Source organism: Stegostoma tigrinum, chromosome 36, assembly GCF_030684315.1.
Source record: "Stegostoma tigrinum isolate sSteTig4 chromosome 36, sSteTig4.hap1, whole genome shotgun sequence".
NCBI lineage: Eukaryota > Metazoa > Chordata > Chondrichthyes > Orectolobiformes > Stegostomatidae > Stegostoma > Stegostoma tigrinum.
Genome location: NC_081389.1, coordinates 23,798,990 through 23,822,325, shown reverse-complemented (window position 1 = coordinate 23,822,325; position 23,336 = coordinate 23,798,990). Strand labels below are relative to the sequence as shown.

The following is a 23,336-nucleotide window of genomic DNA, read 5'->3' as shown; positions in this document are numbered from 1 at the left end:
TAACAATAGTGTCAAAGCTGTTACTCTATCATCCCATTGACTGTGTACAACATCACCAATACAGTTATGCAGCTGCTAAATTAGGCATCTGAATATGCAAGGAAAATAACTTACTTGCTTAGTGTGTTTTTGTCTTTGGGCAAAAAAAACAAGATATTGGTCCTGTCATCTGTAGACTCTTCCTCCACGTTTGCAGCCCCTTTCTGAGATCTAGGTTGTCGGGGTTCCCCTGTACCAGGTTCACGAGACTCCAAACTGAGTTTTGGTGTCCACCCATCTAGCTTATTAATTTCTTGTAGGCCACTTGGTTGCAGATCCTTCTTATCAAAAAACATACTGATAGGTCTATCTTTCACTCCAGGGCAGCCTGTGGTATTGTAAATATCAAAAAATTCTGCAGTGTTTAACATTTTAGATTCAATGGATGATATTAATTGAGAATCTGAATTGATACTTGAATCCCACTTTCTGTCTGAGAGCAAAGCAAGACAGGGCTGAGGTCTGTCTGTCTGTTCGCTTGGAGATATCAAAGGAACCGGAGCAATATCATTCTGTCTGCACTGTTCTATTCTCTGCAGTGCTTCCCCTCGCTGTCTCTCAAACATGTCCTTCTCTTGTTTTTCAAAAGCTTTGCGTTGCTTCTCCAGGATTTCTGTCTGCTGCCTTATCTGTTCCATCATCTCCTTCTCATTCTGCTGCCGTTTCTGCTTTTGTCTCTCTGCCTGCTGCACATTTAACTGTTCAAGTCTTTCCAGAATTGCAATTTGAGGAAAGGGACTAATGCCTGAATTGTCTGCTGAACAAGGCTGTTCATCTTCATCCTTACAAAATTCACCATCAAGTGACTGATTGAGTGGAGCACTGTCACCCGCTTCATCCGTTTTGGGTGCAGCAATAGTGCCTTCAATTGTATAATGGTCAGAATGTACAGTGATAGTCTCATCTGGCTTTGAGCTACTGGATAGGCTATCTTGATTCGGCAACTGAGTAGACAGACTGCAGTCCACTTTATAACTTGAAAACTGACTGTCGCTCAACCTTGGTCTGGAAGATCGATCTTCAGAATTTGATCTCCGAACATGGAATTCCTTATTGGCTGATTTCGGACTTCTGGAGTCAAGACTAGTATAATTAGTGTTCATATACGGACTGGAAGGCAGGTTCTTTCCATAAAGTGTCAGGTCAGAGGACAGACCATGATTATTGGGCGTGGAATTTATTGAAAGATAATCCTGAACAGTATGCAGGCTGGAATCAGAGACTGACTCATCAGAAATAGTTAAAGACTGCTTTCTCTTCTGTTCTTCTTCACAAACAGGCGCTTCAAAACTACCCCTTGAGCTTTCACTGTCCGGCGTTCCCTGAGGAGATCGGGAGCTCACGCCATCGGATACTAGCTCGGTGGACCAGCGCCCCTCCTCTGAGGGAGACACACCTCCTGATCGCACCTTCAGCAATTCAAGGCTAAATTTGGCTTGTTCTAACTCTCGCATTCTCCGACTATGTCTTTTGGCACGCACCACTTTCTGTTTGTCAGAGTCTCCAGAAAGGGATTTTGGTCTCTCCCTGACAATCACACCCTGTGGTATATTTGTAATATTGGAAAAGTCAGAAGTTCTAACCTGCAAATCTACTGAATTACTGATACATTCAGAATGGATTTGCTGACAGTCATTTTCTATTGAAGTGCACGTCTTAGTTAGTTTATGCCCAAATTTGCTCAGCTCAGGCCTGACGATTTCAGGAAGGTTTTCATCTGGGATGTGTTTGTTCAAGGTATCTATCTTTTCACCATCCAGCTGCTGCTTCTTTTCTTTGAGTTTCTGCTTTTTCAACGCCTGAAACCTGAAATAAAAAGATAGGAATTAAATTCCCCCAGGCACTTGACACTCTAGAAATCATCTATGTGAGTTGCTCTGATTCAATTCAAGATCAAAGAAGTTCTCCAATAGGTCAGTGGATCAATGTACTGCCCATTCAGATTAGAATATTCCAAGGTCAGCTCTGGGATTTGTTTTGAATAGGCTGCCACAGCTGAGCTTGCAAAGATGCCATTATTAACGCCAGCACTGAAGTTAGGGAGGAAGCTTTTGGGAGAAATGATAACTATCCAATTAATTTAACCAGAACAGAAACCCCTTAACGTTAAATACAAGATAACAGAGGCTGTACTGATGGCTGGTCATATATACAATCCAAATCTGGAGTAGACAAACAAATAGACAAAACTTGCTCTGTATAACAGTTACCTGCGCCGTACTACAAAACCTCTGTTAGCAGCTTGAATCTTTACTATGCTGTCCCTGAATGCTCTGTATGCTTGCATTTCTTTGTATCGTCGCCAGTGTTTCTGAATGCACAGTGCAGCTAGTCTATACCTGTGGCAATCACGCCACCACTTCTGTATGACAATTGCTGCATCATGCATTCGCAAAAGTATCCTTCTCTGTTGGTATCCTTTCCACACGGCCTGAATACTGGTCGCTGCTGCATTTAAGACAGTGGGGTCTGTGCAAATTAGGTGCTCTTTCATTTTGTAGCGTCGCCAACAATTCTGCAGAGAAGAATGGAAGACAAAAAAGTTATATTTGAAATATCTATGAACTACTCTCATGAAAATCATTGAAACAAACTTCTTATACATGAGCACCCAAAATAATCTCTTAAGTAATGTAACATTTAAGGTGATTTTTAAAATACAAGATCCATGAAATTTGCTGGAAATATATTTCCACAGTAGATTTATCACTGGACTAACCTCTGGCACTCAGATTCAAGCCCAAACTGTGAACAGGCTTACAGCAAAATCAGTGTAGGCAGTTCTCCTTTCAGTTCTAGGTAGTGGAAGTCCACATGAATTGACAATTCAACTGATGAGACCACCAATCTAAGGAAAGCTCTTTCAAAGCTCCCAACATACATAGCCCAAACAGGTTAAACCAGTGGAAAGGAAATGATGGCACAAACAGAACAGAACTGCCCAAACTTTGTGGCCTAGGCAGCATATAGCACACAGGCAATCATTTGAATACCTGAAAATTATGCAGTTCAAGATGCTTTTTGTTTAACCTTCAAAGAAGCTTCTTCCTAAGACTTGTGTTAAGATTTCAGCTGAGATTCTACTGACAAAGTTGAAAAACAGCAGTTTCCACTATTGAACAAACCTGTATTTTAACTGCTGCCCTCTTCTTTTCAAGAAATTGTCGCTGTTCAAGCACAGCACGGAACCAGCTCTGAAGCAAAACAATTCGTCTCAGGACCTCCTTGTGCAGCATGTCCTGCAGCTTTTGACGCTCAATCTCCTTCAGGAATATCTATGGAGAACCATACAACAGTAAACGATATTAGCAACAGAGAGTGGGAGAAATATGGATAAGTAAGTATTCAAGGAAAAACCCAGCAGGTCTGGCAGCATCTGTGGAGAGAAAGCACAGTTAATGTTTCAGGTCCAGTGACGCTTCATCAGAACAGGTTCTGAAAGGTCATTGGACCCGAAATGTTAACAATGCATTCTCTCCACAGATGCCGCCAGAATTTATGAGTTTCTCCAGCAATTTCTGTTTTTACTTCTGATTTCCAGCATCCACACTTCTTTGTTTCTTTTAAGTATTCAAGAATACTGGTCAAATGGAATTTTTAAAAAAACCTTTCCTGAGATGCAGGCATCGCTGGCAATACCAGTTAGCTGGCTGTTCCTAACTGATCTCAAACTGAGTTGTTTGTCAAGCATTTCAGAAGTCAGCTTAAAGTCAACCACACTGTAGCAGGTCAGGAAACGTGCAAGCCAGATCAGGCAAGAATAGCAGTTTTCCTTTTCTAAAGGTCATTAGTGAACTAGATAGATTTCTATAATTGATGACAGTTGTCATTGCAGCATTACTGAGAATAATTTGAGATTATAGATTTATTAATTGAATATATATTCTACCAACTGCAGTTGAGAGATTTGAATCCATGACCCAAGGCATTAGCCTGAGCATATATATTGTTAATCCAGTAACCTTCACCACTATAATACCATTTTACAACAGCAATTCCTTCATACAATATTTTCAGTGTAGCAAAACAGGCAGTCTGTGAAACAAAAAGAAACAAATGGTTTGCAGGTCTCATTCAGACTTCTAATAAATGCCAGAGAAGAAGAGATAAGAGATAGTCAAAAACTGTTAACCTGGGAAGGATGCAGCAGTGCAGAGGGGTTTAGCAATGGAATTGGGTGTAAACATCAGCTGAAGTGAGGTAATGAAAAAATTGCACATAAAGTTTAGTCAAAGAAAGCAAAAACTGCAGATGCTGGAGTTAGAGGCAACACAGCAGGCCAGGCAGCATCAGAGGAACAGGAACATTGACATTTCGATTTGGAGCCCTTCTGCAGAAATGGGGAGGGGGAAGGGAGCTCAAAAAAATAGAGAGGAGGGTTGGAGCTGGGGAAGGTAGGTGGGATGGTGATAGGTGATTGCAGGTAGGGAGTGGAGGGGATTGATCAGTGGGATGGGTGGGGCAGATAGGTTGGGTTTGGTCGAGGTGGGGATGAGAGGGTCGGAAATGGAATGAGGCCGGAGGTAGTGAGATTTTAAAACTGGTGAATTCCATGTTCTGACCATTGGGCTGTAGGTTCCTGAGGCAGCATATGAGATGTTGCTCCTCCAGTTTGCAGTTGGTGATATTGTGACACTGGAGGCAGCCCACGATGGACATATCATCCAGGAAGTGGGAGGGGGAGTTAAAACGGTTGGCAACCTTAAGTTGATTACTGTTTTTTTTCAAAAGAGGGAAATAAATCTCAACCCAAGCTCCTGCTCAATATCAACTGACTCCAATTGCAAAGTGTGAGGCCGTGGACATTTAATGGGGACACATCAAACTTGCATCTATAGCTACTACAAACTGTCCAAAATGAAAACTGGTGTCGGGAAACTGCTAGTTTTATTCATGCTCAGCATGAATGCTGGCATTCAACAAACGAAGAGATTTTCTGAAGGAGGGTCTAGGTCCAAAACATCAGCCTTCCTGCTCCTCTGATGCTGCTTGGCCTGCTGTATTCATCCAGCTCTACAGCTTGTTAGCTCAGATTCTCCAGCATCTGCAGTTCCTGCTATGTCGGAAAAGCACTTTTGTTTTCAATTGACAAAAGACCAGCTACAAATTCTTCGAGTCCTCAGCATGAATAATTTAAAGTCGCAGCATTGGCTGCAGAGATTACAAGAAATAAATTATAAAAATACTTCATAATCTGAACAATATGATCCATCTAAAATCCCCAGAAATGTAGGACACAGATGTTCACCTTATGTTCCTCTATTAGAAATTTCTGAACCAGCTTGCATTATCTGTGCACATCATTTTCAAATAGGCATATCAACTGGCAGTTGCATAACAAAATTATAACATACCATTGTTTTTCCTACTTGATAAGTGGCTACGTCGAGGTTTGCATTTCTCATAAATTTCCTGATATTGCACTGAGAACAGATGGTGCCTTGTGGCAGAAGCACATGGAAATGAGCCACAAATTCCTGAAAATGATTCAGAAAAATTATAGAATTACTTTCACTATAGCTTTACAGTGATACCAAAATGTATCAGTTTAACATTATTTAAAATAAAACTTACCACAGAAAAGATTACATTATCTAATGACAATTAAAACCATACATCAGATAAGGATTACATTCCAAATTAACCAGTTATGTTCCTCCTTTTGGAATGATGGGAAGGTACATCATTTGATGAAATTCCAAAACAAATAAACTCCAGGATAGTCCCAGGTTTCAAATTTGGTTGATGCTGAATGAGTTGACTCCAATAAAGGGAACAGTTGGACATAACAAAGGAGCTTAGTGGGAGAGAATGAGGGAAGACAGAAAGAATGGCAATTCAGTGAAGCTTTCCCTTCCTGAATACTAACCAGGGATTCTACTAGTAATAGAGATGCAGTCATTGAAAGAGGGATACTTGATAAGATATTACCAACAATCAAACAGCCTGAAGAAACTCGATGCATGGGTTTGAGAGTGAACAGTGATCGCTTGGGAGCGGTAACAGGCAATGCTAACAATAAAACTAATGCAGCAAACTTTACTGCATACACTAGAAAAATCTAGGACATGTTTTTTTAAAAATCACTCTACAAAGCTAAACTGACAGGAATGAATTAATTATAACTTCCAACCAGAGTGCTCTGAAAGATCACAACCCATAATGCAGCCAAAATCATGCAGTCGCAGGTGATGTAAGAAAATCAAATTCAACTCAATCAATTATTTTTAAATCAAATGTAAGATTGCACTTGATAAAATTGCAAACTAATCCACTCAAGCCTGGAAAGGAATTAACTTCTTAAATTCAACTTAATTTGACCTGTTCAGCGGTGGGCACTTCAGTTCAAATTAACATAAACATTATGGAAAAATTGGTATTTCACTTGAAATTGACACCATCCATTAATTCTGAAAGCAAACTTGAGCAATGGACTGGAATACTTACACTTCCAAATAACCAGAGGTTCTCACCTGGAAAGTATATTTAATACTATAACCTGATTGTCGTATCCTCACTGTTTCCAACATGCCTGTGTACCGTAGCTGTCTCAGGACTAGGTGATCATGGAAGCGCAAAGGAAGCTGCAATATTCACACAAGATCGATCTCAGGCAGGTAAACAAAACAATTTCAATCTAAAAGTAATAATTTACACAGGAGAAAGTGAATAACATCTTGAGCATCTCTTCACAATCTAGGAAGGCTTTGTTAATATCTGTTAATAATCCTGGACAGGTAATAGGAAAATTGCCCATGCTTATTTAGAAAGGTAAGAAATCAATAAAATAAGTAACTATAGATCAGTTGGCTTAACATATATTATTGGGAAAATGCGAAGAGTTTATTATGAAGGGTGTAACAACACAGCATTTAGAAATATAGAATATCATTAAGCAGAGTCAGCATGGCTTTGAAAGGGACATCACGACTAACAAATTTATTCAAATTCTTTGAGGAGGTAACAAGCAGTATAGTTAAAGGGGAAGCAGTGAATGTAATAGATTTGAATTTTCAGAAAGCGTTTGACCACAGGTCAGGCTACTTAATAAGACAAGAGATTATGGTGCTGGGATATTAGTATATGAGCATGGACAGGAGGGTTTAACCCTAACCCTAACCTTATTACATAGATAAGGGGAGTTTTTAAGATGGTAACCTGTAAAAATGTGAGGTGCCACAGGAATCAGTGCTGGGACTGTAATTATTTGCAGTATATATTAGTCACTTAGATGAGAAAAATGAATGTACCACATCTGGATTAATGTGACAAATTTTGGTCCTTTTATGTAAGGAATGATATACGGGCATTGGAGGCAGTCTAGACAAGGTGCACTATGTTCATCCTGAAAATAAAAGGACTGTCTTATGAGGAGACATTGAATAGATTGGGTCTGCACTCATTAGAGTTTAGATGAACGAGAGGCAGCCTTATTGAAATATACAAGATTCTTCAGGGATTCGACATAGTACATGCAGAAAGATTGATTCCCCTTGTGGGAGAACCCAAGGCCAGAGGGCATAATCTCAGAGTAAAGAATTGTCTATTTAAAACAGAGGTAAGGAGGAATTTCTTCTCTTAGAAGATAGCGAATCTGTGGAATTACTTACCACAGCGGGCTGTGGGTCATTCAGTACATTAAAGTTGACATAGATTTTTTAACAAAACAGTAGGGGAATCAAGGGTTAATTGGGTGAAGTCAGGAAAGAGAAGATGAACATTTTCAGATTAGCCATAATCTCACTGAAAATAAGATGAAAAGCCTACTTCTGCTCCTATCTCTTATGGTCTTAACACACGATAAATACTTGAGTAAGAACTGTGCTCTTACTTCTAAACATGAATTTGCTGTAATTTCCCTCCCATCTTCCCACAACCAATGCATTGCTAACTTTACGATAATTGTCCAACCACATTTCCCATCAAAAGCCATATACACTGTCGTATACGTTTCTCTTTTTCCCTATGTCACCATTGTGCTGAAATCAAGCCTCATTGTAACAATCAGGATCTTTATACCCACCTCAATCATTTCTCCCTAATGTCTGCAAAAATTTAAATAGATTGTCACTAAATCACAACATCTTGAAATATAATCAGACTTCTTATTCCTTATTCAATAGATGTGATGCTATGTTCATCCTGATATTATTTAAATGAGAAAAACCTGAAAGCCTACCCAACTTTTGGCAGCCAGGTTTTTTCAGCCTCATTGGTAAAATGCCTTCATATTAAAAGTCGTCACATAAAGTTTTCAGTGGCTGTTTATTCTATTCATGCAAGCAATGACCTAACATTATCTTGATTTATCAACCTATTAAATTTCCAACAAGCATAGCTACCTTTTCCGCATTTGATCGAATGCATTTGACAAAGTAGGGCTCTGCCTGTCCCAGAGTCTCCATCAGTTTACTGAGAGAAGCCTGCAGAAAGAGAAAACATAAAAAGGTGAATTATTGTAGTAAAACCCAAAAGAGCTGCGGATGCTGTAAATCAGGAATAAAAACAAAGTTGCTGGTAAAGCTCAGCAGGTCTGGCAGCATCTGTGGAGGAGAAAACAGAGTTAACATTTTGGGTCCTTCCTCAGAATTATTGTAGTGCCTGGAATGAATGGGTCAAAGTCAAAAGAACCTTAGATAAGAAAATTTAACACATCTTAAAGACCCACAAAAAGTCAGACAAATTCCACTGCATTCAGTTCTATTTGTTTTAGGTGAGAAATTTTTCAACAACATTTTCTCAAAACTTCTATTTGAATTTCAAAACATTAGTTTTCTCTTTATTCTCCATCTAGTATGTTTTATTTGCCATTTTTAGCTGAGTGGTTGGACTACCGCCTTTCAAGCAAAAGATTGGGATTTGAAGCCTAAAATCAGGAATTAGAAAGACTATCCGAGGTGACGCTCCAGAACAGTCCCAACAGCATTGTAGCATCAGAGATATCATCTTTCAGACAAGGCATCAAAGATGCCCGCATCTCAGGAGGATTAAAAGATCTAAGGGCATTATTTCAATGCGCAACAGGGGTTATTTTCCTTCCAGTCTTGACTACAAGTCATCACTCCACCAATATTAAAACAATTTAAATGTTCATAGAACTAATTGTTGCTTGTGGGATCACAACAGTGAATACACATCAAAATTATTGCGTTACCAATGCAGTGCTTTAGGGTGTGCTCAGCAGGTGAAAAATAGATGTATAACTAATTTGTGCCCCATTTAGAATACTGCATCCAATTTTGGGCCCCACACCTCAGGAAGGACATACTGGCCCTGGAGCCTGTCTAGCGGAGATTCACACGGATGATCCCTGGAATGGTAGGTTTAACGTACAGTGAACGGCTAAGGATCCTGGGATTGTATTCGTTAGAGTTTAGAAGGTTGAGGGGAGATCTAATAGAAACTTACAAGATAATGTATGGCTTAGAAACGGTGGATGCTGAAAAGTTGTTTCCATTAGGCAGGGAGACTAGGACCCGTGCGCACAGCCTTAGAATTAGAGGGGGTAAATTTAAAATGGAAATGAGGAGACATTTCTTCAGCCAGAGAGTGGTGGGCTTGTGGAATTCATTGCCACGGAGTGCAGTGGAGGCCGGGACGTTAGATGCCTTCAAGGCAGAGATCGATAAATTCTTGATCTCACTAGGAATCAAGGGCTACGGGAAGAGTGCAGGGAAGTGGAGCTGAAATGCCCATCAGCCATGATTTAAATGGGGGAGTGGTCTCGATGGGCCGAATGGCCTTACTTCCACTCCTATGTCTTATGGTCTATGTTTTCCGTTTCTAAGAGCTGCACAGTCTATTTAGATATCCTAAAGAAAACTTCTGAAAGGTTCTTCTTGCTCTCAGAGGTAAATCCAAATCATCTATTCAACTTTATATTCACAGAATCTCTATAGTGTGGAAACAGGCCCTTCGGCCCAACAAGTCCACATCGTACTTCAGAACATCCCACCCACACCCATCCCCCTATTACCCACCCAATCTACACCTCCCTGAACACAACTGACAATTTAGCATGGCCAATCTACCTAACCTGCACATCTTTGGACTGTGGGAGGAAACCGGAGCACCTGGAGGAAACCCAAGGAGACACAGAAAGAACATGCAAATTCCACACAGATAGTTCCCCGAGGCTGGAATTGAACCCAGGTCCCTCACGCTGTGAGGCAACAGTGCTAACCATTGTGCCACCGTGCTGTCCCATTGTACTACTGATATCGTACATTGGTTATATCATTTCCAAAGTCTAGGTAGTTCAGAGGTTAACTTACAGTATTTTATACAGTCAGATTGGGTAAAACTCAGACTTAAAATCATTTCAACCCTTTTTATCCTCAATTCCACCATTTACTTGTTATCAATATGGCTTTTACTTTTACATATTAAAATGAACACTACAGAGATTGCATTGGCAGTCATGTCTATTCCTCATGCAGATAACTGAGCAGTGGGCAAATGAGAAAAGTGTTTTTAATCTCAAGTCTTACTTGAGAACTGTGGAACTATACCCATACTATGAGAAAGAAGAAATTTACTAAATGATCATCTTGTACAATGATTTATGTATTGTGTAACCTCTGGTATCATTAGGACAGAACTGACTGTGCAAGTGTAAATTACAAGAAATGAGGTGTCTTTTGAAGGCAGTGTTTATAGGGAACAGTGTGATAATCATTTCCATTAACAATTGATTTGCTATTTAATATGGATCTGAATCATGTCAAATTTAGGTTTTTTATGGCAAGCTGCCAAATGATTTCAGTGATTCAACATGTAGAGATCTAGGTATTCAAGTAACAAGTTTCAATTAATCAAGGTATTTTCTCATTCTTGATTCTTTACATTCTTACGTTCAAATAGCCTGTTTAATTTTATGATGGTCAAGGTTAGCAAGGAGGAGGATGAAGCTCTTTAGAGTTGAGCAATCCCCATTTTGAACCAGTTAACACATATCAGGCAGCCCCAAATACAACAAACCACAACTTTAAGTGCTCAAAGTCATGTCACTGACTACCTTACAATCAACACTGGCATTTGAGACTACAGTTTAACATCTCTATATAGTTCAAGGAAGGTAGGCAGTAAAATTGGACAACCAGTCAAACGCATCATGTATTTACCTGAAATTGGGCACTAATGCTGGGTGGCTTTTTCTTTTTGTGCAAATGAAGTAAAGACTTGGTAATACGGTCATGAAGTGTCAGGCTTGTCAGGTACTTCAGTGACTTCACATCTAACAAGTGCTAGAAGGTCAAGATAAAAATGGTAACAATACTAAATCAGCTAAAAGCAATACACAGAACCTTTGTATTTGTAAAAGTATTAAAATCGAGATAAAAATTACAGTAAGAAAGGTCAGAGAATGACTTAGACAATCTACAAATCTATTTAACTGAAACAAAACTAATATAGAATAAGGGAAGTTGCTAGCACTAGAAGCGCTGGAAACAGATCAGTCAACATTCTTAGAGTTTCTTAGAATCCCTACAGTGTGGAAACAGGCCTTCCGGCCCAAATATTCAGCAAAGAGAATAACAGGCTAAACATTTTCAGTACCAATCCTTCATCAGGTCAAATGTTTATTTTTCTCATATATTCATTGCCTTTTAAAAGCTACTATTGATTCTGTTTCCACTATTACCTCTGTTGAAACACCCCAAGTTCTAACAACTCTAAGCATAAAAATAAAGACTTCTAACAAATCCTTTGTTATTTTGGTAATGATCTTAAATTCACATCATCTAGTCAGTAATTCACCAGTTATTTAAAAAAAAGTTTTAAAAACTAATATCACATTGTGAACACCTTAGAGATATCCTCTCAACTCTGTATTGTAATGAAAAGAGCCCTAGATCCTCTAGTTGTACTTCAAAATTTCAAACATTACATTTGCAATCTACATGCCATTATTACAGGATTAAAGCTGCTTGATGTTGCGGTTTCCATAAAGTGAGATTACTCACACTGCATAATATTTTGGTTCTCTCCTATATTCTTAAAACAGTGATTGGACATACCTCAAAGTGATAATTTGTACATAATTCATCATACCTCGTAAAAAATACTAGTTTGCCTAGTTTTGGTTGTAAGGTTTTCATTCAACAAACCTTAGTCCAGTTGAGTAGCATTGATACAGATTGACCATTAGATGTAACAGCAGAAGCAAGCGATTTGGCCCAATCGATCTGGGGTCTACCATCCAACGAGATCTAGCTGATCCTCAACTCAAATTTCCTGCCTTATCCCCTTAACTCTGGATCACTTTACTGATTAAACATCCACCTCAGACTCAAATATGATAAAATATCTCTTCTCTGCAGCCCCCTGCAATAAACAGTTCCACAGATTAACTACACTCAGGAAAGAATTCCTCATCATCTCTGTCTGAATTTGGCAACCCTTCATTAAGATTATGCCCCCGTTTCTAGATTCTACCACAAAGGGAAACAACCTGTCCACATCTACCCTGTCAAGTTGCATCAAAACCTTGTCTATTTCAATAAGATCACTTTTCATTCTGTTAAATCCCAATGCATATGTGCCCGACCTAATACATGAACAAGGAATTTTAAACAAGTGTTCTAGGGAGTAAGATCATGGCTGACCTGATTTTAACCTCAACTCCTGCATGCTGATCATCTTCTTGGTAATCAAGAATTTATTGAAAAATATTTCAAGACCCTGCCTTCACTGCCTTTTGAGGAATGGGATTCCAAAGACTTTCAATCTTAGATTAAAGAACATTTCTTCATCTCTGTCTCAAATGGGTGACTCCTTATTTTCAAATTACAACCTGTAGTTCTAGATTCTCCCACAACAGGACCCATCGTTTCCACATCCACAGTCAAGTCCCCTCAGGATCTTATACATTTTAATTAAGTCCTGCCTGACTCGACAAAACTCCAGAGATAAAGGGCCTTGCCTGTCTAGCCTTTCCACATAAGGCAAGCTGCTCATTCTAGTTATTAGTTCATTAAACTGCTCTGAACTGTTTTCAACACATTAACGTTCTTAGCTATTCAAACTCTAAGAGAATCCTTCCACGCCTAGAATCAACCTGGTTCTTCTGAACCACCTCCAACATAGTAGGTATTATACTAATCACGAAGGTGTCACCTGCATATCAGATCCAAAGTGAGGAGCGCTGTCCGTTCTAACCTTTGCATTACAGTTTCTGCAATTAGACTTGATGTTGGGGATCCCATTGGTGCTCCGTTAATTTGTTTGTAAATGCTGTCGTTGAAGGTGAAGTGCGTTGTGAGGCACAGATCTAGTAGTTTCATGGTGGTGTCCCTATTGATGTTGTTCGTGTCCCGGGTTGCCTGCTTACATGATTTGTCCAGCAGAGTGGCAATTATTTCTTTGACTTTTACTTTTTTACCACACAAGGACTGTAGGAAATACTACATAGGCCAAATTTGAAGAAAAGTAACAATACGGATACACAAAAGCTAACTAGCCACCGAGAGACATAACCAATTCTCACTTGTCTCACTACACACAGACAATGAGAGACATGAATTTGACTGGAATGACACATCCATATTCATGCAAGGTATTCCAACCGGAACGCCATCAACAAATACATTGAGTTATACTCTGTTTACAGACCTCTGAGAAACAAAACCAACCACTCCAGCAAACGGAGGGATATAAATAACAAGTGGGACAGAACACAGACGCTTCACAGGAGGTGCACTGATGATGTTACCTAGCAGGTTGATGAAACGTTTGCAACCAAATCTACCAGCTTGGAGAGGTCTACAACCTCATCCACAACCCGCACTACAAATCTTCTCAAAAACTTTATAGTAGGTACTTTGCATCGGTCTTCGATAAGAGGACTAAAACTATTGACAATATTCTTGGTGTTGTCTAAGTATGCAATGTCAGTTTTAACAAGACTTCCCTAATTTGCGTAGCTTAATTCCCTTTGAAATACAGGCCAAAGACTCTCAAATCCCTCTGTGCTGCAGCTTTTTGCAGTCTACCTCCATTTAAATAATATTCACCTTCTCGTTCTTCCTACAATCTCACACTTTCCATATAGTATTCTACTTTTCAAGTTTTTCCCTGCACACAACCTGCATGTTCTTTTTGTCATCTTCCATACTTGCCTCCCAACAAATTTTGTGCTAGCTGCAAGCTTGGCAATAGTACAATTACTTCTCTCAGTCAAATCACTAATATACACTGCAAATAACTGCTGACAAGTTTGTGAATTTCCATTCAACGGCAAGCCAGAAAGCTTCTATCTTTGATAACTAAGCTAAAAAGGAGAGAAGCACCGTCTCAACCCCAATTAACAGCACATTCATCCATTTCCAATTCGTTGTTTGTTTCTTTACTGCTAGTACTTCTCCATTCCTATTAACTTGGTCCAGATTTGAATGAGTTCTAATTTATTATTTTAAAAAGGACCACTGTTGTTAGCTGAAGATAAATGATTCTTCTTTTAGGTTGCACATTATTCAGATTTCAGAAATCTAGCTTGTTACCATTCAGGAAAGAAATAAGGAGATACTTTTTATGCAAAGAGCTGCAGATATGTCTGGCTCTCCCAAACAAGCCAGTCTATGATAGATCATTTGATCATCACAGTTCTAATGTCAATGGAAATTTGTTAGCCAAATAACACTGGATAAGTCCACATGGAGGATTGACTGAAATTTTGGGTCCAAGAGAAGTGAAAACTTGGATCCCAAATTAGCACAATTGAAGGAAGAAAATGAGAATGAATGAGGAGTGCTTTTGCAGCTGGGATCAACAGGACCTTTGGAATGCAAGGCTTTTTTTTTAAGGTGGCAGGACAGAGACATTAGTTCTTTCTTCTCTCATAGGAAGTGGACAATGCTACCCAAATCTTTATTCTTTATCCGTTCAGGGGATGTGAGAATCATTAGCTAGGCAGCTTTCATTGTTGATCCTTAATTTCCCAGAGGGTGTTAAGAGTCAACCACATTAGCTGTGGGTCTGAACTCACATGTAAGTCAGCCCAGGGAAAGATGACAGTTTCCTTCCCTAAAGGATATTAGTGAACCAACTGTGTTTTTCTGATAATCAGCAATGGATTCATGATCATTATTGGACTCTGCATTTTTTTTTAAGCTGAATTCAAATTTCACTATCTGCCATGGTAGGAGTTGAACCTGGATCCACAGAACCTGGGTCGCTGCATTAACAGTCTGGCAATCATACCACTAGGCCATTATCACCCTGTTGCATTTATTGTCCTTGAAAAAGTTAAGAGCTGTCTGCTTGAATTGCTGTAGTCCATGCAGTATAGGTACCTCCACAGTTATGTTAGGAAGCAAATTCCAGGATTGTGACCCATCAACAAGAGATGGTACATGTTTGGTGGGGATCTTAAGGCGATGGTGTTCCTACATATTGTTGGTTTGGTCTTCACGATCAAGAAAACACACAGAGGGCATATCTCATTGGCTATGATATAGATTAAAACAACAGCGACATCATGCTACAGAACATGAGTTAAACCACAGCTAGGGCATTGCATTTTTTTTTCTGATTACCAATGTAAAAGGAAAAATGTGGTTACACTAGAAAAATAACAGAAGCATTTTACAAGATTGCTACCAGGGCTGAAAACTTCTAGATTAGCACAAGAGGTCAACAGTCCAGCGGAACAGATTTAAAGTAACTGGCAGGAAGACTTGGAGAATCTTTTACACTGGTGGTCATGGTATGAATAAGTGATAAAGACAGCAACTCTCATCATGTCTGGATAATGCCTCAACCTACAGGACTACAGACCAAAAACTTAAGTGATATTAGATGGTCTCTCTTTGGGCTGGTACAAGCATAAATGACACAGAAGGCAGTCATCCAGCCCAAGGACTCTGCCTGTAAAAATGATCCCAAGCTTCTACTTGTCTGCCACTTCAATAACTATCTTGCTCCGCGCCAACATTTGTGTCTCAGGCCTGTTGCAGTGTTACAGCAAGGTTCAACGCAAGCTAGAAGAACATCACCTCATTTTCCACTTGGGCACCTTATAGACTTCAGGTCTCAACACTGTGTTTAGCAATTGTAGAGTGCGACAACTGCTTCCTTATCTTTTACCTATCTCCATTATGCCAAGTCCTATCATGAAATAGGATCAAAAACAGAAGTTGCTGGAAAAACTCAGCAGGTCTAGCAACATCCGTGAACAGAAAATCAGAGTTAACATTTTAGGTTCGGCAACCTGAGGAAGGGTCTGACGAAAAGTCACTCGACCCAAAATGTTAACTCTGATTTCTCCAGCTGCTTCTAGTTCTGAATTAGGGTCACAAGAATCAAAACGCTAATTCAGTTTTCTCTCCAAAGACGCTGTCAAACGTGATAAGTTTCACCAGCAATTTCTGCTAATGTCTGTTTCAGATTTACAGCATCCACAGTTCTTAATTTAATATAACAGTGATACTAAACAGTTATGATCTCATTAGAAGACAGAACACGAGGGCTGAATGGCCTCCTGTTCAGCTTGAAGAAGTGTGCCGTTATGGGTTGACAAATGAATATTTGGATATGGTATTAGTGGCAATGCCTCCACTGTACTCCATAAAAGACAGGAAGAGTGAAGGGAAAGATAGTATTTTTAAAAATTGCAGTAAAGCATCATAATGCTCAATTTGAAACATAAGAAAGGTCACTTGAATCACATTACAACTAAAGATATTTGCACAAAATACAATGAGTGTTAGGTAGCACAATTTACAATTTCACTTTGAAGACAAGGGGTTAATTCAACCGTTTCAGGTGGAATATAGAAAAGCAAAGGTTGTGTTCTCACCTTTGGTAAAACAGGTTTAGTTTTGGAGTTCCTATTCCTCCTAGTGAAAGAGCATAGTAAGTGTTACAAAGCAAGCACATCCCATTTTGTCAATGAGTCAGCAAGTAGCCAGTATCACTACAGCACTATATTTAACACTAATAATAACCATTGCCAAATTTTACTGTGTAGAAGTCATCTGTATTCCCAAAATTCCAAGAAAGAAGCATTCTTAGAGACTACATACTCAGAAAGCCCTTGTTCTGGACTGTACAGTGTCTTAGGGCTTATTAATGGTGTTAGAGGATGTCAGCAGCATTTATGCTGAATCTGCTTAAGACACTAATTGGATCTCAGATGGAGTATGGCATAGAATTTTGGGTGCCACATCTTAGGAAGAAACTGAACACTTTGGAAATGGTACACAAGAGGTTTATTAGAATGGCTGTAGAGATGAAAACTTTAACTTTGAAGGTGAATTATAAAAATGGGGCTGTTTTCTTCGACAAGGAGCAAGATAACATTAGATTTGAATAAAGTTTTCAAGCTTGACAGGTCAGACAGAAAATATCTATTGCCATTCATAAAACAGGTAAGAATGAAAGGGCACAGATCTGGACTAATTTGTAAAAGTAGTAAAGGTGATACAAGAAAAAACTTCTCCAGAGGACAGGTGGCTTGGGTCCGAAATTTATTGTTTTAAAGTGCATTTCAATCGAGGCCTTTAGAAGGAAATTAGATGGCTATTTAAATAGAAATAATGCACAGGGTTAAGGGCAGAGGACTGGAGAATGGCACTGAAGCATGATGCTCATTCAGAGAGTCTGTGCAGGCACAATGGGCTGAATAGCCCCTTCTGCAATGCAATAATTCTGTAACGCTGTAATTCTAAACTTGAAGAGTGCATCAGCTATACAAAGAAAAATATTAAACATAATTTTCACTGTAAGTGAGTAACTTTTGGGCAGAGGTCATGGCAGATGCAAAGTGTCTCTTGAAACAATGCAGCGATTTTACACCCCAGTATTTAACTGCATGAGCCCTGTCAGCCTTTTCTTTAATCCAGTGGAAAATGCAATCTGGCCACTAAATAAGAGTGGGATTTTATTCAACATGGGAACCACTACAAGAAACCCAAAAGAATACTGAAAAACCACAGACCTGGAACATTAACTGTTTCTTTTTCCACAGGTTCTGCCATATCTGTTGAATGTTCCCAAATTGTGTGTTTTATCAAACCAAAGAAAATGGTATCAGCAGTCAGGTAATCAGTTAGAAGGGATCAGAAAGACTTTTAGCACAATTTAGGCCAAAGAAGGTATGACTGATCATCCTCGCCCAAAAAAAACATAAAAGTGACAAATTTGGTAGCTTTCACTTGTCACCAGAATTGAAAGCACTACAGCTACACTTCAATGGTTTTGGATTAAAATTGCAACCACATATTCCTAAGACATAATCAATATTAATTCTGCATAATCTTAAAAAGAACCACACAATCTACTGCTGAACATAGAGTTCACCTACTATGTGCTTAAATAATTGCTTAAAATTGAAACTTGTATTGGATATGGTGAATCAGTGATCATTATAACAAATTTCTCACTTTATTGCTCCATTACTATTATTATCATTATTATCACCCTTGTTATTATTTCCACAGCTGTACATTAGTAAAGTTCTAGTAAGTGAATGAATTCAGAGAAATTAGATACAGAATACAATAGAAAATTCAAGGCATTGTCAATCTATGTCAATCTAAGGTACTGTCAGTCTACAGATCAAGAATACTTAATGCCCTTGCAGAAATCAGTTTGAAAATTATTCCAAGGAAGGCATCGAGAGACTTGGGCTTTCCAATATAACAAGCCAGAGTTTGGGAAGGGACTGAGGTAGGTCACCAGGAGTTTCAAGGCTCAACACAAATACAAAATGCAAGAAGAAATCTTATATTTTAATCATAAATTTTTGAATGTAGAACTAAAGTCACATTTTAATTGTATTGATTCTTGCCTGGGTGGCAACCATTCAAATATCAAATAATTTTAAATGCTTAAAATGACATAACTTCATAGATGATAATGGATAAGTGCACACATACAAGGACAAATGCGAATTCATATCTGCTAGTGAATGATTCATTAATAGAAGAATAGAAGAAATAGTGGTATGGCAAGAGTAAACTGTAGACATTCTGCACTCTGTCGTAAAATACATGCAAGCAAGAACATTCAAACTGAGTGGTGAATGGCAAATAAATGAGCTATTTCAGAATATTTGTGTCACCTTTCTTTCCCAGCCTTTCCACTTTGTGTTCCTGAGTTCAAAAAGGCTTACTGGTCTACAATTTCCACAGGCACCGGCACTTCTCTGATTCCTTGTCCAACTGACCATTATTCATTTCCAAACTCACAATGAGAAAATTGGCAAGGTGTTCAACAATGGAAAGCATCCTAATTAAATCCAGCACTGACATTCACTTTCCAAAAGGGATAAACAGTATGATTAGTAGCAGGGCAACATTTTTTCCCCTCTTCTCCTTAACTGAAAGTTGAACTGGAGTGTTGTGGCCACTACATTAGGATTCTGACCGAGCAGCATAAATTGTCACAGTTCAGCAAGAGACCAAAACGCCCATCTTATTCGTAACTGTGCTGAGCATTTTAAGAGTGGCAATCTCTTGCCTTTGCCTGTGCCCTGCATATATTTCCGATTTAAATAATCACCCAATGTCCTCCTGAATGTCTCAATTGTACAACCTTTTATCACACTTCCAGGTAATGCATTCCTATCCTGACAGTTTGCTGTGTGCAAGTTTTTTTCTCACTTCACATTCTTTCCTCTTGAAAAAGACTTTAAAATGAAGCCCTCTAATTCTCAATCAGTTTATGAGTGGAAACAGCTTCCCTCTATTCACTGCTTCCAGGACCATTACAATTTTGAAAATTTTTATATTATTTTCATTTAGTCTTCTCCTTAAACAGTCCCAACATCTCAATTCTACCCTCATAACTGAAGTGTCTCATCCCTGGAATTAACATCTTAAACCTCTTCTGCCCCCTCTCCTGTTCACATTATTCGTATGTGGTGGTGCCCAGAACTGTATGGAATACTCCATCCAAGGACTAGAATATCAAATCTTTATTAACAGCTCTTTCTATCTGTCCTGCCATCTTTAGTGACTTGCATCGATGGGCACCCAGGTCTGCCTACTCATGAATGCACTTTAGAATAATCCCCTTTATTTTATGCTACCTTGCCATATACTTTACAACAAAGTGCATCACCTCACACTTTCGCATTCAAACTTCAACAGCCACCTATCCGCCCAGTGAGGTCACAATTAAGGCTCTGCTTCCTTAACCACACCCCTCACCTGACATGCTGCGACCCTCAGGTTAAGCTTGCCACCATCCGTCTCTCTCTCTCTCTCTCTCTCTGGGTGAGCAAAAGGTATCAGTGTTCTTTCAAAGTTGTAATCTATCATCCTTACAGTTTACAATTCTACTGAGTTTTTGTCATCAGCAATTTGGAAATTGTCCCTTGCATGAAAATCTAGATCATTAATGTACATCAGGAAAAGCGTGGGTCCTAAAACTGATCTCCTGGGGAACTCCATTACAAACCTTCTTCCAGCCTGGAATACATCCATTAACCATTACTTGGTTTCTATCCTTCAGCCAGTTTTGTGTCCATGTTGTGACTGTCCCTCTTGCTACATGACCTATAACTACCTATAACTGTCCTTACAAGTCTGTTGTGTGGCATTGCATAGAATGCCTTTTGGAAGTCCATGGGCACTGCATCAGCATTAATTTCAAATCTCTCTGTCATGTTTTCTAAAAAGCTTGCACAAGTTAGATAGATTCAATTTTCCCTTAACAAATCCATGTTGACGCTTCTAAATTAATGTATATTTTGCCACGTGACTACTAAACCTATCTCAAATGACATCAAGGGCTGAAGGGCCTGTACTGTGCTGTACTGTTCTAACTGCTTCTAAAAACTTTCCACACCATTGAGATTCAACTGAGCGATCTATAATTGCTGTCAACTTCTCCAATCCAGGGAAGTCTGAAAGATAACTGCCAATTGCCTTTGCAATTTCCATTCTCACTTCGGTTAAAATCCTTGGATGTTTTTCTTCCAGTTCCAGTACCTTATCAACTTACAGTATCAACATCTCATCCAATACCTCCTCCTGATCAAATTTAAACCCTACCAATCAGTTTCCTCCTCTGTCATCATGGGTTGGCAGCACTTGCTTGTACATCTTACCCTAACCCTAACCCTAACACTGCTCAGTAAATGTTGTCCCACTGTCAGTGAGCTCGTTAGTCCGCCTTATTCCAAAGACCTAGTCAAGCAGTGATGCCTTTCTTGTTAGACTGACAGACACTGCTGCAGTAAACGTTTGTAAATGCGCTCTAGGAACACTAGTCTTTCATTGCCCTTTACACTACCATTATCCCGGTTGATACATGGAAATTTAAAGCCCTCCCCAAACCACCCAACCGTTATAACTACTCTATGCTGTCTATATGTTTGTGATTTCTTTGCAGATTTTTTTATATTCTTCTTACAAGTTGCTGCTCTATACATTATACTGAGCAGCAGCAATACTCGTGTTATTCTTTGCCTAGAGCAATATTCTCCATAACAAAAAAACCTAACTTACCTTTTTTAGACTCTTTCCAACATTGCAAAATTACCATTATTTGTTTCTTGAAATAAATTAGATTTGAGTAATACCTTTTGTATTCCAGTCAACATTAATTATATTAATATGAGTAGCAACGTACCCTGTTTGAACACTGGCTTGAAGCTATTCCTTTTCAGTAAATGTTCAAGGTGGCAAATTAAGCATTTATACAAAATTCTGCTTCTCAGTACATAGAAGCTGTTTGCATTTCCTGGTAGAAAAGCTGCATACTCACATCAGGATGCCATGAGCTCTCTCCAATAGCTTTGTGCTAGAAGAATTCAAAAAAATCCCTTCATCATCAATCAACGAATGACTACAGGGAAGCCTTGCAGCGTGAACTCCTGTCCTGCCATTCCAGCTCATTCCACGTAGGTCACTGTTCAAAGAAAAGAAACATCAGAGTTTAACAAAAATAAACTTTAGATGCTAGACACCGAAAATAAAAACAGGAAATACCCAAAAAACACAACAGGTTAATCAAGGATAAAGGCATGTTAATACTTAAAACTGTACAGCCCTCAACAGAATGAGCACAAATTATGAACACAACTTACAATTATACTCTCCTTCAAATACAAAGAGTACAAATATAATGCACAGCAATATCTATTGTTTCAAGTGCTATCTTTCCTATAATTAAAGACGCATCTGTATTATGCAACAACAACCGTGATTTTATATTACTAGGAACGTAGCACAAGAAGAATAGTTCATTCGGCCCATTGAACTTGCTCTGCCATTTGAACAGATGACGGCTGACCAGCTATTTTAATGTCACTTACCTGCATTATCCCAGTAGCCACTGATGGCATTAATTTCCAGAAATCTATTTCTGTCTTGAAATACTCAATGATGATGTTTCTGTTAGAAACCTTAGTTCAGTTTCTCTGTCCATAGATGTTCAGTAATTCCAGCATTCACGGTATTTTCTTTTTATTTTATTAACCCATCTCTTGAATGGAAGACTATGAATGCTCAATTTCAGTTGATGTGACACAAAAACTCATATTCTGTCAGCCTTGATCCAGCCCAGATCCAGCCTGTACTCACTCAGTAATTAACCGCCTTATACTGCCCTTAGTAACAGTCCCACTGTATTGAAGTCACATTACCCCAGAAAAATGAATTCAATGAATGAAATTAATTTTGTAACAATTCTCTTAGGAACAAATACAATTACTTTCATATAAATTGTGTGCAGACGTCAGGCCAGCATTATATCGTGGTTCACTCGTTGTCTTAACTATCTTCATGCAGATGACTCTGCTTTACATTTTTCAGTTATAATCAGCCAAGCTAGATGCCAGCATCATATCTGCCATGCAAACATATTTAAATGGATATTCCAGATTCTTGATTTTAAAAGAATGAGAAACTATTAAAACTTCACCATGGATAACATGAAAGATCTTCAGCAAGTCAGTATGTGAAAATTTGAGACAAAAGAACAAAGATGAATTGAGAGCGAGAAATATTCAGCAAACCAAGACCTAAGACTTTCAGATACTTCTAAAAGTATGACTCTAAAGTAACAGGACAGCAGCAGAGTAGGATTCCGGAGCTGGGGCATGCCTGCTCCATCGTTTCTTTTTCCTCTTTTCTCCCCCCCTCCCGCCCTGTCTCTCTTTTTGCATTTTTCTTTTTTCTCTTTCTTTTTACCTCCTATCCTTGGGTGGCATTGACGATGTCTGGGGTAAAAGCCAGCACGGACCTCTGGCCTCAGTATGGACTCGGACTTGTGGCCTCATCGTGGATTTGACTCCCAGCACTCCCAGCCTCAAGATGAAGACCTGCAGGGTCTGGCTTGGATGGACT

At 39.0% G+C, this 23,336-nt stretch overlaps 1 protein-coding gene across 8 annotated transcripts in view; it reads right to left on the bottom strand.

Moving 5' to 3' along the window:
* The window catches only part of myo9aa (myosin IXAa), a 318,790-nt gene that overhangs the window by 76,186 nt on the left and 219,268 nt on the right, over nt 1-23,336 (bottom strand). For 7 of the 8 annotated variants that reach the window (XM_059640175.1, XM_059640177.1, XM_059640182.1 and 4 more), the window contains 9 exons: nt 21,754-21,897; nt 16,838-16,877; nt 11,163-11,285; nt 8,382-8,462; nt 6,513-6,623; nt 5,394-5,516; nt 3,165-3,314; nt 2,250-2,554; nt 115-1,845 (listed from right to left, as the gene is read on the bottom strand). In XM_059640175.1, coding sequence (XP_059496158.1) covers nt 115-1,845; nt 2,250-2,554; nt 3,165-3,314; nt 5,394-5,516; nt 6,513-6,623; nt 8,382-8,462; nt 11,163-11,285; nt 16,838-16,877; nt 21,754-21,897 — 2,808 coding nt within the window. The remainder of the gene's footprint in view (nt 1-114; nt 1,846-2,249; nt 2,555-3,164; nt 3,315-5,393; nt 5,517-6,512; nt 6,624-8,381; nt 8,463-11,162; nt 11,286-16,837; nt 16,878-21,753; nt 21,898-23,336) is intronic. The other variant, XM_059640181.1, reaches the window with a different exon arrangement.